The sequence below is a fragment of the Dama dama genome, chromosome 17 (genome assembly GCF_033118175.1).
Source record: "Dama dama isolate Ldn47 chromosome 17, ASM3311817v1, whole genome shotgun sequence".
NCBI lineage: Eukaryota > Metazoa > Chordata > Mammalia > Artiodactyla > Cervidae > Dama > Dama dama.
The window spans coordinates 25,602,460-25,617,843 of NC_083697.1; the positions used below are offsets into that span (position 1 = coordinate 25,602,460).

The 15,384-nt window shown below is 37.0% G+C and overlaps 1 protein-coding gene across 1 annotated transcript; it reads left to right on the forward strand.

Moving 5' to 3' along the window:
• The first annotated feature begins 307 nt into the window (after positions 1 to 307).
• GIMD1 (GIMAP family P-loop NTPase domain containing 1) lies at positions 308 to 11,464 on the forward strand. The gene is made up of 3 exons (XM_061164256.1): positions 308 to 429; positions 1,720 to 2,116; positions 10,443 to 11,464. The coding sequence occupies exons 2-3, from the start codon at positions 1,724 to 1,726 to the stop codon at positions 10,701 to 10,703; spliced, it is 654 nt and encodes a 217-aa protein (XP_061020239.1). The 5' UTR covers positions 308 to 429; positions 1,720 to 1,723; the 3' UTR covers positions 10,704 to 11,464.
• Positions 11,465 to 15,384: the final 3,920 nt, after the last annotated feature.

Below are 15,384 nucleotides of genomic sequence, written 5' to 3' on the forward strand. Positions count from 1 at the left end.
TATATCTATTTCTTGAAAATTTTTCATGAATTAGTGATATGTCAATTAGAAAGGAAAAAATTGTGACCTTTGCTTTTAAATGTCTAGCTTCTATTTAACACTTGCCAATATTGTATTTTTTTAGGTTATATGATAAATTGTTACCTATTAACAATTATCTTAAACAAGTTAATCCGGGAAATAGAAATTTCAGGAAGTACCTATTGAAATTACATGTCTGTCAAGTGACATAAAAAAGTTGATGCTGATTAGAGGAAGACAGATAATCATTTATAGAAAGTATTCTGGTAATAGATTAACTAAATAAAGTACATACAGTATCAGTCTCAGAGTGGTACAATGACACTGTCAGAAGGTTGAAGTTCATGCTGAACAACTATACCAGCTTGAGGGAAGTCTCTGGAACAAGCATTTTTAAGACTGGAAAAGGTACGTGACATAGAGCAAACTGGTTGGGATTCCATAATTAATTAATTCTTTAAAAAAAAAAAATCACACATCTAATTCTGGAGTAAAAAGAAATCTGAGTGACTACGGTTCAGCTGCCACAGCTGAATGAGCTGGGTGAGGTGGGATGGGGTTATCTTCAGGGACTCCTGAGGTGAGTGTGTTTAGTACGAGGGTGAGGGTGTAAGTTTCCTTCAACATGTTCATAGTAAGGTCTGGAGAGAGTAAGGTGAGAGGCATTAGAGGACAGGAAAGACCAGAAGCACATAAAACTTTACAGTCTAACTACAAATTCTAAGCAAAAATAGTAAATATGCAATTTTAAATGTCTTTACTTCTGAATCAAGAGATTGAGTACATTTGGTGATTGGCCAGTAGCTTTGCTTTATCGATATATTAATGAAAATGACAGATGACCTTAAAATACACAAAAATAACTACATTTTAGGGGTGTTGTAATGAAATAGAATCTCCCAAGGTTCTCCTCCCTCCTAATTGAACTGTACAATGTGCTGGTCTTTCCTTTCTTTGTTGAAGAGCCAATACTGAGCTATGGTGAACCACGGAAATGATTAATTATTTCATAACAGAAATTAAAGTAATCATTTTCATCAGAATGTTGCCCAGTTGTTAAAAAATTAGTAAACAGAAACAGAAGTCCTCCTTTAATATCATTCATGTTTCACAGGAGAGAAGCATTCAGGAAGTCAGGAGAGATGATTTTTTGCAGATGCCACTTGTATATTCAAGGGGTGGGGAGGCAGGGAGTGGGGAGAGGCAGAACATTGTTTAAAATGCAAGAAGGGCCATTTCTTTCACTGTAGTTTCCACTTCTTCACCAAGAGTGAATCATTTTCAAATATTGCTGCTATCTTTGTTACTAAACTGAGGGACCTCAGCACCCATTATTAAACCAACTCACCTATCACATTGGTAAGTTAACACAGTTCTCCAAAACATGGCTTACACCATCTTCATGTAATTTTTCCCCTCATTTTCCTACAATTATTGCTTCCTCCCCCTTTCCTTATCTGTATTTGATTTCTCTCTCCTCTCCAAGTATAAACTACTAATATTATTTCCACTTTTCCTCTGTCACTGGTGGGGGGGGCGGTCTCTGCTTCAGTGGTGTGCTCCTCCATGCTTTAGACACTAAGAAGGAGGGGAGAGCAAATCAGAGGCAATACGTGGGGTGCTCTAGGCCAGTTAAAAAGCCTTACATTGGCTGAGGGGAGATGCCTGACTGCTTACGCTGAGCTTTTGTTTACCCAGAGCCATGATGAACTCCAACAAGATGACCATCAACTTGGCTCTCTTTGGCATGACTCAAAGTGGAAAAAGTTCTGCGGGAAACATTCTCCTGGGAAGCACTGACTTCCACAGCAGCTTTGCTCCATGCTCTGTGACCAAAGACTGCAGTCTGGGCCGTAGCTGTCACCTCCACAGCTTCATGCGTCGAGGGGGGCAAGAGGTGACTCTGCAGGTCCAGGTGCTGGACACGCCAGGTTACCCGCACAGCAGGCTGAGCAAGAAGCACGTGAGACAGGAGGTCAGGGAGGCCCTGGTGCATCACTTTGGGCAGGAGGGTCTGCACCTTGCACTGCTGGTCCAGAGAGCAGACGTGCCTCTTTGCGCACAGGAGGAATCTTCCCCAGTCCAAATGATCCAGGTAATGCAAAGAGCAGTCACACCAGTGACATTATTCCCATTTTGAATGGCATCACCTTAACAGGAACAAACTATGAAAAACTGGTTAAAAGAGATATTTTAAACAAGTAGTTTAAAACAGGCACTAGTGACATAGAAAAAAAACTGGTAAAAATTACTTGATTCTCCCACCAAGAGTCATTTTTACAAATTCCTTTTTTGAGGAATTCAGTCAGTCATTTTATAACTGGGAAATGACTTCTTATTATACAAAAGAAAACAAAACAAAAATGAGATACTGAACTTAGGTTAACTAAATCTCAAACTCCTAAGAACTGAGAATTTGATTGTCTATGTGGTCTCAGATTATCTGCCTCAGAATCAACCGAGCTGTTTGTTAAAAAAAGTAGATTCATCCAAGCCTTAGTGAAACAGAATCTTGCTTGCCTATCTGTATTTGCATAAACTTTTCATATATTTCTCTAAAATAGTCAAGTTTAGAACCACTGAACTGAAATACTGACTTGCATTCTCTCAACAAGGGACAACCTCTTCCAGTTCGCCATAAATGGGGGGGGGGTGGGGGGGGTGGTCACTCTGACTCAGTCATTGAACACTGTGTTGAGTACTAGCAGAGTTTGATGATTGGTGAGTGATAATATGAGCCCTGCCCTCAAAACACTCACGGTCTAGAAGAGACAAACAGATAAACAAGTATATGACAAAACATTAAGTGCCAAAGCAGGGCAATGTATAACTCCTCAGTGAGACCTACGCCATGGCAAACATTCAGGGGAGATTTATACTTTATTTATAGGAAAGAAATCAGGAATTGTAGAAGCTTTGCTTGCCTTATCTGTAGGGTGAGTAACTGCTCCATGCCAGCCATGAGATCACAGGGACCTCAGGGTGAATAAAAATAACATATGCCACTTTTCCCTAATGGTTCATCTGTTTGTTCATTTATTCAATTTCTTCATTCTCCAGTCTAGGACCAACCAAATTTAACTGCTGAACTTGACTAGTATTACTCAGCAGCCTCATTAATTGACCTAACTAAAGATCTCATCTCTACTAGAAGTTCCAAAGTAAACTACATGGAGAATAGAGACGTAGACATTTTCAATCAAAATGAATTTGAATGAATGCTATGCTATTTCTGGTCCAATCTCTGATTATGTTGATGTAAATTTGTTACACTTAGAAAGATAGTATACTTTGCTTTAAAGAAAGATATTTTCCTTTAGCTAGTAAAGACATAAGATTGTTCTAAATGACAGACACACGTTTTCTTTAAGAAAAAAAAAAAAGGCATATGTGTACTCCAAAAAACTAGTGGAAAAAATTAGGGTGACAAGAGTATAAAAAATAATCATCATTCAACTCCTGAAAAACCAAGAACATTCTGTACAAAAGCAAAGAAGCTGATTGCAATTAAGAAACAATGTGAAATCTAAGAAAGCCCATGAACCTCCTCTAACCTATTAAAGCTGGCATTTCAAACAATATTTCTGGTAGAAATCAAAAGCGGGGCCCTGGAGCCATATTGTCAGTATAATTTTTAAGCAGCTTAAAAAATTCACTTAAAGCTGCTATTAAATAGACATTTAACTTAAGCTATAGGTGGATGTAATCCAGTAAACTCTGTAAATGGATAAATATTTCTCAAAAACCAACCTGACTCTCTCCGTATGTCTCCAGATTTTTCTTTCTGCTGATCCAAAAAAAGACATTTTAAGAAACATACATTTTGAAAATAGATTTTTCCAGTTTTAGGATACAGAACTATATTGTAATGCCCTAATTTTTTTTATACGAGTGAATTTGTTTCCCACGTGTCTCTGACCCTTTTAAATGGTATTTGGCATACATACAGCCTTCACTTCTTATGGCTGCCTTCCTTAAGTCAGTGTCCAATTCAGGAGTTGAAGGCAGGGAGGAGATGCGCGAGGGAAAAACTCAGATCCAGAACAATTTTTCAAGAGTAAGTAACCTTTCTCCAAGGAGAGATTTAGTAATCCTCAGCAGGGTCATGACACCTGGGAGGCACTGCAGTCCTATTCCGGGCTTCCACTTTGATCTCTGGGTGAAGACTGCCTAAGCGCAGGCTGGCTGTTTATGATCTTCTTCTTGAAGGTGCCTCAGATACTAGTGGCAGCCATCTGGATGTGCTCACAGACCGGGAGCAGCTGCAGGATGTCTGAATATTCAACAGGACCCACAGCTGTTAGGAAGGAGCAAGGAGTAGTTAAGGTCCTCTGCTTCCAGACACACCCTGGATTTCTTTTTCTCCCTGGCTCATGCAAAATGAGGAACAGAACATCTGCCTTCCCCTCTGCCTTTCCCCCTTCCTGGGGGCACTGATGCCCTCCCTGGAAGGAGTCTTCAAGGCCAGTGCCAGAGAAGTGACCTCTCCTTTTCCTGCACCGCCCTGTTGTCTCTTTAAATATCTCTCAATTTCTGCTTTAATATTTTATAGAGGGGTTATAAGCTGCCAGTTGAGACAACTGAAACGGTTTCTCAAATGATCCTTTTCTCTTTATGTCAGGCCTTCCTTAATCTACAGCAAAACAGTAGAGATGTTAGTGAACTGTCTCCCCAAAATGGGGAAAAAAGGGAATGATTCATCTGAATGTTATCTATCATTTGAATTAAAAAAAAATCCCCCAATAATAGATCAGAGCATATTATAATGGGCTCCTGTGGTGGCTCAGATGGTAAAGAATACGCCTGCAATGCGGGAGACCTGGGTTCGATCCCTGGGTTGGGAAGATCCCCTGGAGGAGGGCATGGCAACCCACTCCAGCATTCTTGCCCGGGGAATCCCCATGGACAGAGAAACCTGGCAGGCCACAGTCCACTGGCAAAGAGTTGGACATGACTGAGTGACTCAGCACACAGCATATATAATAAAGTCTCCTTAAGGAAAGTGCTAGCACACAGTCAAACTGCACTAGGAATTGAATCCAGGAATTGATTACATTCTTTCCACAATCATGGTATCATGTTTGTATTACTATATACAATCAAGTTTCAAGCAAGTATTTTGATTTCAAAAGAGCAACTTGACTGTTGATGTTATAGATGGGTGTACACAGATGGGGTTTAGAAGGACCAATGCAAGACCTGCACATACTGAACAGAGATCATGGGCTTAGTTGTTCCACAGAATTCAGTTGAAATATATGTCTGTTACAGTTCTAGGTACATGACTATAGATGTTACTTAACAAAACTTTCTTGGCTTCAGTTCCTCATTTATAAAATGGGGATAATTTACCTATGTTAAAGAATTCTGAAGGCTGTATTTAATAAATGTTATGTGCTTGGCATCATGCCTGAACTATCGCAGGTTCATAGTAGGTTTGTAAATTGCCACTACTATTATTGTTTTGTCATCATTACTATCTAGACTGTGATGAGTAACTTACTCAAATGAACGACTAGATATAAGCAACACATTAATAAGAGCCTGGGTCTTGCAGTAAGTTATCCCTATGTTCAATTTCCTACTTAGTTACTTGCTTTGTTACCTTGGGCAAATAACTTCTCTAAACTTCGATCTTTTCAGTGATAAATTGGAAAAGATAATAGTTTTCTGGGTTACTTTTGGAATGAATGTCATATTAACGGTAAATTAATTCAAACACTACCACATGTCAAGTGCACAATAAACGTTACCTATGATCACTATAACATTTTTGCTAGTATTTGTTTTACCCTAAAATTGGGACATATTATTTGTAGCCTTCTTTGGAATTATTTTGATAGGCTTCAGAAAAGAGAGTGAAATCAAACCTACATAGCCCTGATATATAAGAACTTCCTTATTAATTTATGGGGAAAAAATCCACTGGCTTAGTAATGTTAAACTGAGAAGTCTCAATTTAGTGGGAAGGACAGGGGCCTGGCAGTCAGGGAACCTCTGTTACAGGCCCAAGTCTGCCAGTAATCAGCAATGTGGCTTTGGCTAAGCCATTTAATATCACAAGGCCTTAATATCCTCATCTATAAAATAAGGCAATTTTGACAGGTGATCTCTAAGATTGACTATTCTCTAAATCTGATCTAACAAGGCTTATCATTCAGCTTTGGCTCTCTAAGAAGAAAATGTGGTGTTCTAAGTGGGAAGAGAATAAGGGAATAACATAAAGAATGGTCCTTATTGTCCTCCTGAACCATGATAATTTTTTTTTCTCAGTTGATGTAATAGTTGGCTTTTTTTAAAGTTTCCCCCTAAAAAGACCAGATGCTATGATTTCATCAACCACAAACAAATGGGGCAGGGCTGGTGAGGTCCTGGGAAAATGAACACAATTCCTGGAAAACAAAGTTTATATCCTAACTAGTTGTCCCAAAAGGACTAGATGGACTCATACCCATTAGCGCTTTGAAATCAAACAATTCATGATTGATTATAAATCTTCCATCTAGCTTAGTATTATATTTAAATTGTTAACACCAGATAACTTACATTAACTTATCTTTCTTTCGGATTTTTATGTGAGGTATCAATCAACCGTGATTATTCTCTGGGTCCGTAGAGAACACGTTTGGCCCCTAACATGATGACTATACACCAAGTGACACTACTTTCAAATATTCAACTATTTTCTGGCCAAAAATCAATTTAAAGAATATAAGCTAAATCAACCATTCTCTTCTATTTTTGGCGGTAATTCAAAAGTGCAATTTCTCTCACAGTTTAGGACATGAGCATCTTTTCATAAATAATTACCAACATATAAAAACTTTCCAGTGGCTGAACACATGGGCTCATAAGTGGTGTCAAGCTTACAAATCTATTATCCTTAGGTGCTTTAACTCATTTTCCTGCATGATATTATGGCTTAAAGTACAGCAAACGTCTGGTGGAAACAAAGGAGGGGGTGGGCATGTTCATGTTACAATATAGAAAGCCAGGAACCAAAGACACTGTGAATGTTATACCATTTAATGCAATAAGCACTAACCGAGCAAGAGGAGAGTTCTATGTTATAATATATAATTCAGGAGAGAACCACTTGAGCCAAACAGTTTATTTAACATTAATTTATATTATGGTGATGTTGTATAAATATTTAATAACAAATATAGCCCATGCATCAACCAATACCCAGAGAATAGTTCTGGCAGTAGCACTCAAGGGAGCTTAAGGGCAGTAGCTATTTATTAACTTATATTAAACATTTCAATATGAACACATCAATAATGCACTGGGGAATATAAAGCCTGGCTCTAAATTTGAGAAACTTCTAGAGACAAGAATGATGAAAGATCAATAGTTGTACTTGTTAAAAATAAAATCCCAGTACTATACAATTCCCAGTAATGCTCAATCACTTTCTTTACTTGGTATGTCTTTATCGCCTGAGAAATTCCTTGCTAATTTCTATGCTCAAGGCATCATCACATGCCAGATACATTTTCTGATCCCTCCCTTTACCCCACATTACCCCCCACCCCATCCAAAATTAGGCTAAATGTCTGCCTCTGTAGCGCCAATATATTTTCTATCACAACACTTGCGAGGACAACAAATTAAATGTATTTTTTCCCTAAGTGTCCCTCTTCCTTAGCCCTAAGTTTAGTTAGTAAACAAGAATTTCCCTCATATACAAGCAGGAAACGCATCTGTTTTGTACCGTTCCTTGTCCTCAGAACAAAGTAGACCCCTCAATAAGTATCTGCAGAAGGAAAAATCCCCCAGAGAGCTTTTAAAAATTCACATCCCCAGGTTCCATCCCTGAAGATTTTGATGCACTTTTAGCAAGCACCCTAAGTGATTCTGGTGTAAATGGCCCAGAAATCTTATTCTCAGAACCTAAATCTGTTATATTTAGCATGTCACTGATTTTTCAACCATTTGGGTTAATTTTCTTGGGCTGCAATAAAAATACCACCAACTCTGCAGCTTAAGCAACAGAAATTTATTGCCTGTCAGTTCTGGAGGCTAGATGTCTGAAATAGATGTCAGCAGGTGAGTTTATTCTGAGGGTTGAGAGAGAGGGATGTGTCCAAGGATTCTCTCCTTGACTTATGAATGGCTGACTTTATGACTTAACTGGTGTTCTCCCAGTATTCATGTTTTTGCCCAAAGTTCTGTTTTATAAAGACATATTGGATTAGAGTCCCACCCTAATGAATTTATCTTAATTAGCTGCATCTGCAATAATCCTTCGGAGGGACTGGAGTTCAAGTCTTCAACATATCAATTTGGGGAGAGGTTACAATTCAGTCCACAGTATGGTTTATTCATTTTCCCATTCTTTGACTTCTCACCCACAAGAGATGTGTTAGATTGCACAGAATATACAAAAAACTCTAAGGTCTGCTAATTTTGCTATGTCACCATTAGCTAAAGTGTGATGTTGACATTGCACATATACTTTGATTTACACAAGAGCTATGTTATGCAAAGGTTGGGGTAAAGTTTTGCCAATCTGCCTTTTAAAGGCACATAAAATATGCCAATTAAAGTCTCTCTCTGCAAAACTCTTTTGTAAAGTTAGAATCTTCCTGTTAAAATAATTATTCTCTGATGTGCTGATCTTGACATGTCTGAGGATTTTCTTGAAGCAGGGCATTTTTAGGAGAACCAGAAGCATACAATTATTCTATGGTGTAGACAGACTGATGAGGAAAATTTGGGGACCCATAACTTGAGACAGTCTCTCTGAATACAAAATAGAAAGTGAGACTACAGGCGAATCTGTGATAATGAACTAGAGTAGAAAGGAGAAGTTTCACAGGAAATTACAATTTTGTGTCCCAAAGATTAAACTTCAAAATTGAGGTACCAAAGTCAATAAATAAAACCCTCAACCTTCTATTTAAGATGATGGTGAGGGTCTAAATTCCACATTAATCCAACATATTTATTGAGAGTGTACAGTGTATTAGAGGTTTTGATTGATATAGGAAGACACAGACTTTCCTTCTAAGAAGTCATGGTCAAGTTATAGAGATGAATGTGAAAATAAATAACTCTGATAAAAGACTGTATTAGGAGTTGTAACTGGTAACTGTGGTCTTGAGATGTTTCTAATTTTTAAATATATTGTTCCACAGCTCTTATATTTTCATATTAGATTTGCATATCCCAATTCTTTCCTTCCTCTCTTCCTTCTTGTTTCACCTGTTTCTTCATTTTTTTCCAGTTGTTCAATATTATATGACTCATACTTATTTAAAAGTTTCCCAAACTTTCAATTCCCCAGTACTTGTGTAATCCAGTTTGCATTAATCTGATACCTCTCTATAGGTTTGTACTCAACCTCTGTGCATCAGTTTCTCCGTATCATAATCGTATCTCCCACAAATCATCACCTTGAACTTCAAAAGAGGTAAAGCTTTAGCATAGTATCTGGCACTAAATATTAGTTATTTCCTTTCTTTTAATTTTAGAGGTTCTGGATATTTGTTATTAAATTATCCCTAAGTATTTTATATTTCTCTTGCTATTATAGTAGCAGCTTTGGAAATATTTTTGTAATGGGAGTGTTTGGAATGGAGTGAACTTTACTGTTACACTGTCATGATTTCATATAACTTTGCAAATATTCACAAAAGTTAAATGGTTATTTCTATATGCCTTTCATACTGTGTTAAAGATCTGCCACACGCTATTACTTCTGCTTTACGTCAGCTTTTTACTAATCAAATAAGAATTTATTACATAACCAACTTCTACATATTACTAAACAAAGGAATACCAGTATTCAATATTTTTCACCCATATTAGAGGAAGTCACCCATAAAATTGTGTTTGATTCTATGTATGTGAAGAGGATGTGAATCACAGTAGTATTTTGTGGTTGTTCCAAATGACAAACTGTACTTTGATAGCATTTTCGTTACATGTCATCTGATTCATCAATAGATAGTAACCAGACTATGTAACTATAAATTCTCAGGAAATGCTTTTAGTGATGATAATACAATATCCTACAGAAAAAGATATGACATTCTCCTGAGCAAGGTCCTCTGACTTAAAGGATTTCAGTGGTTCTAATAGATTCAGGTTGACAGGCAAGTATGTACGACTGCTGAATGTTGTAAAGGTAATTAAATCCTGAAGCACTGATAATATGCAGTTTTGAAGCTGTATTTACATAAATTACAACAAAATAAAATGGAGAACTTAAGCCTTTTTTAAAAGAAAGCCCACCCATCTCTCTGCATTTGCTTACATTATTTGACTCCATCATCACTTCCCATTAAATATTTCAGTTTTAGAAACATAATGAGGTACAGGTCTGTTTACTGTCTGTGTTAACCCATAACTCTTCTGCTCATCTTTGAGAAATACAGTAAAAGGCAAATAGCCACTTACCTCCTCTCTTTCAGGAACTTCTGGGCCATGCTTGGATGAATTACACTGCCATTCTTTTCACCCATGCAGAAAAAATAGAAGAGGCTGGGTTCAATGAAGATGAATACTTACGTGATGCCTCTGATACATTGCTAACGCTACTAAATTCTATTCAGGGTAGGTATATTTTCCAGTATAGAAAAGGAAACTCGCTTAGTGAACAAAGACTAAAAATCTTAGAAAGAATAATAGAATTTGTAAAAGAAAATTGTTACCAAGTACTTACCTTTAAGTAAGATTTAGGTGAAAGGAAAAGGGCTTTGCGTTTTAGAGTCAGCCACCTGCATTCCAATGTGCCTTTGTGAGCATGAATGTGGACCATCAGAATTTCCATATGTTGCCAGTAAGCATGTACATTGATATAACCACTTTGGAACACTGTTTAGCAATTAAAAATAAGATTCCTAAGGTAAACCCTATGACACAATAATTATCTATGTCCAAAAGAAATGTATACATCTGTGCCCTAAAAGACATGCATGTACAAGGATGTTCATAGCAGTACTACCTATAATAGCTAAAAACTGGAAATTACCCAAATGTCCACTAATGGCAGAGTGGATAAACAGACTGGGGTATATTCACACTATGAAATATTATGCAGTAAGGAGAATGAGCAAACTAAACTGCATGTAACAAGATCAATGAATTATCCAAACGTAATGTTAAAGAAAAAAGCCACACATGAGAGTATATACTCTATGATTCGATTTGTATAAATTTCAGAGTCAAAACTAATGTAAATTAAACTATTTTGATGTGAGAATCACAAGGAAGTCGTCACCCTTGTGGGGAGGAGGTGGGAGAGTGAGTGAAAGCAAGCACTGGGGTGGCTTCTGAGATTGCAGTAATGTTCTGTTTCTTGACCTGAAAGCTGGCTGCACAGAGTGTCCCTACTGTGAAAATCCAACAACAAACACTTCTGACTTATGAATTGTATACTACATATGCTATACTTGAATAAAAGAGATGTATAACAATACAAATTTTCAAAACTTGCTCCACTGCTTACTTGATGCTAAAAACTTACACTTGTGAAGGCCTATTCCTCATGTGAGATACCTACTTCATATTTACTATAATCATAAACAACTTAGCACATAGTAGATGCTCAATAAATGTTAACTTCCCCTTTTCCACTTTCATATAATCCCTGGTTCCTATTTAGGCTTGGAAATGTAGGTAAAAGCTCAGAGCCAAATCCTGCAGCACAAATAATGGAAATAACTCTTAACCAAATACAGATAAAGCTTTGACTGAAAAAGAGGCTTCCAGTCTGCCTTGGAAGGTCGGTCAACCTGGATAGGGAGAAAGCTCCAGGATAATCTCAAAGACAGCAGTAAAGATCAAAGGAAATTAATTCGAGTTAATCACAACAGTCAAATCCATCAACAAGTCAAAATCAGATCACCTCCGAGTTTACCATTTGCACGAGTGTTATCATTTACAAGATTCTTTCCTAATATAGTCTCCAATTTACAGCTTGTTTTCATAATTTGTAAATGGCCTTTTTTTAGTATGCATTATACTTTATTTTCCTTTAAAAACAAGATTACAGCTGGTGGTTATTCTCTTAGACTAGTCCTCAAAAATGTACTTAATATTTAATATTACCTGAACTTCTAACACAAATCTATAAAGTGCTTCTAGGAGAAAGAATGATACAAGGTCCAACTTGAAACAATATCTCTATTCTCTGCATGATCCCCTTCTATCCTTGTGGGTACAGGATTGTGAAGTGGGAGCATCAACAATCAGGCTGAGTTTGGAAGTTAAGCAAAAATCGACACTTCCCCAGGGGTTGGTAGCTCACTGACAGAGAAACAGATTTGAGGCCGAGAAGCTGAAACTACAGTGACTCGTGAAGAACAGAGTGGAAAATTGATGTTCGAAGTCCATGATACTCTTCATGCATGTGATGTCAGATAACTCTTCATAGAACACAAACACTTGTTAGTCTCAGGAAAGATATGTGGTGGAGAATCATTAAGGATTCAAGATCTCTGAGGCTGGAGTAGTGCTGTGTCTTCTAGTTTCAAAGAGGAAGACCTCTGTGATGTTCTTCCCTGAATTAGTTTAATTTGTATACACACACACACACACATATATATACATGTTTTACATAAATCCCTGAATGTGATATTATATATTTGACTTTTCTTTAGCAATCTTATATTTTGCTTTTTTCAGTTAACTTTTTTACCTCTCCTCCTTTTCAAGCAAATCAGTCATGACAGATAGGTCAACAAAAAGCATGGTATACACTACATTTTCTGCATGGCCAGATAATCACATACATACAGTATGCACATACACATAAACAAATATAGGGTTTTTTTAAAGTTTTCATAGTATACGATTGTTCTTTTTTTTTTTTTTTTTAACATCACCTTATATAAATTCCTGCAACTCCAAAATGTAGCTTAAACTCACTGTTTTTAAAGGTTGCACAGCAGGATGTACATTTCTGGGAGCATATGTAACAAATTTATGTTAACTATTCCTCCATTTATATGCATTCCAGTTTTCTGCCATGCAAAGTCATGCTCCAACATGTTCCTGTACATATTTAATATTGATTTCTCTTCTGTAAGTTATGTTCCTAAGAGTGAGATTTAGGCTGTAGTATATATGCACTTTAATATATCTTTTAAAATATATCTTATGCAGTTCCTATTCATAAATGTCACAACAAACTTAATTTTCAACAACAGCATTTGAGAACCCTTTTCCTATATGCAGGCCATCAGTGTCATTATCTTACACACGAGCTTGGTAAAGAAACTCATACCTTGCTTACCGTTTACCTTAATTTGCATGTTCCAGACTACTATCTAATTAAAGCATTTTTATAAGCATGTTGTCATTTACCCTTCTATGAACTGCCTCTTCACATTATTTGTCCTTTTTGTCATTTTCTATTCGATCACTTCACACAAAGTTTCTTTGCTTGACAAAAGCTGTAGTCAGGCTCCTGAACCTGCTAGGCCCCTCTGTGCCTAACTTAGTTTTGGTAAGAACCTTGCCAATAAGCCAGTTATCAAAATCTACCCACAATATCTGATCAGGTTCCTTGTCTAATCACCCTGGTCTGTCTTCAGCAAAGATTCTGTTGGGTGGGTTTACCCAGACACACTCTGACCCTTCCTTGTCTTCAGGAATTTCCCTCTTGGTAATTTCCCAGCCTGTTCCTTGGCTATAAATTCCCACCTGCCCATGTTGTATTCAGAGTTGAGCCCAATCTTTCTCCCTCACAATAAATTCCCATTCCAGTAGTTCCTATACCTATCTTGATGATTCTTTCTTATCATCAAGTGTCACTGAATATATTTCCTTTAACACTTCCTGCTTGGTAAGTAGGAAGAACTCTACATATATTACAGATATTGGCCCAGTCTTTCATGTTGTAATTTTTTTCAATTCTGTTATTTGTCCCTCAGTTTTGGTTATGGTAACTTTAGCCAACGTGAATTTTCTTTAGTCATACATTTCTATGTACATGCTACAAAACAGTTTTAGATTCATTTCCTTGTAGATGGGTTACCAATGCGTATATAGATATATAAATATGTATCTTCTTTATTTCTAGATCTATTCTAGATTCTTAATTCTTTTCCTTTATCTATTTGATATATAATACTATCAATACCATAATGACTTAATTCAAATGACTTTTATATCCTTCTTTGATATCTATGAGGGCAAGTTTCCCTTGTTCTTTTCTCAACATATTTTCTGACTGCTCCCAGTCATTCATTTATATTTATTTTAGATCTCATTTTACTTAATTTCAAAAAACTTATTTTTCAGTGTATTTATGACAAATGATTTTATAATATTAAAAATGACATTTTGTAATGATTGCTCCTATCCAGCATACAAGATGTTTCTCCATCTTATGTTTATTATTTTAATATTACTGAATTTCTTACATTTTTCTTTTCCTTAGTTTTGCCCATTTGATAAAGTTGCTATTCAGTTTTTCCTCTCAATAGGAAGTTCTACTCTAATTTATATCCATTAAGAATTCTTTGTCTCTGAATTCAGAATCAAGTACTTACTTCTCTACCATTGTTTGGTAACAAAGTAAGAACTATTTCCCTAAGAACTCTATTCCCAGTGCATTATCCCCTCAACTTATTTAAAGACCTTTAGAGCACTTCCATTTCCTCCCTATCCTTTTCTCTTAACCTCACTTTTCCTATGGAAGAAGTCTTTGGAATGCTTTTCCTTTCCACTTCTTGCTAGATTTTCCTATTTAACTCAGGATTTCCCGTTACAGATCACCCCACTGTATTTCAAAAGTCCCTTCTTAGCATTTACATTGAGCAATTGTTTACATTCTTTTACTTACTTAACACAAATATTAGATGGTCCATTCCTCACCACTGTTTTCTTTTCTCTCATCTTCCCTCATCTTTTTAGTTAGTGCATTTTCCTAAAACACCTGCATTCTAGCGTAGTATCCCAGAGGCATTAATTCCACATATGGTCTTCCATGAACCACTCTGCAATAGCAATTCTAGCTCCTCATGATAATCAACACAGTGGATGTAGGGAAATGACTGCTTAGTTGGTACTGGGGTTGTTAAAACATAAGATAGCAAGACACTGAAGCAAACGCCTGGCTGCTGTGCCACCTAAAGCCGACTGGCTTTTTCGGATGAGAGCACGTGCACCACCGGATAAACTTACACTGTCTTTGTTGCCAAGTCTAAGTCATGTCCTACTTTTGCTACCCCATGGATTGCAGCCCACCAGGCTCCTCTGTTCATGGGATTTCCAGGCAAGAACACTGGAGTGGACTATCATTTCCTTCTCTAGGGGATCTTTCCCACCCAGGGATCAAATCCATCTCTCCTGCATTGGCAGGTGGATTCTTTATTGCTGAGCCACTTGGGAAGCCCATAAACTTAA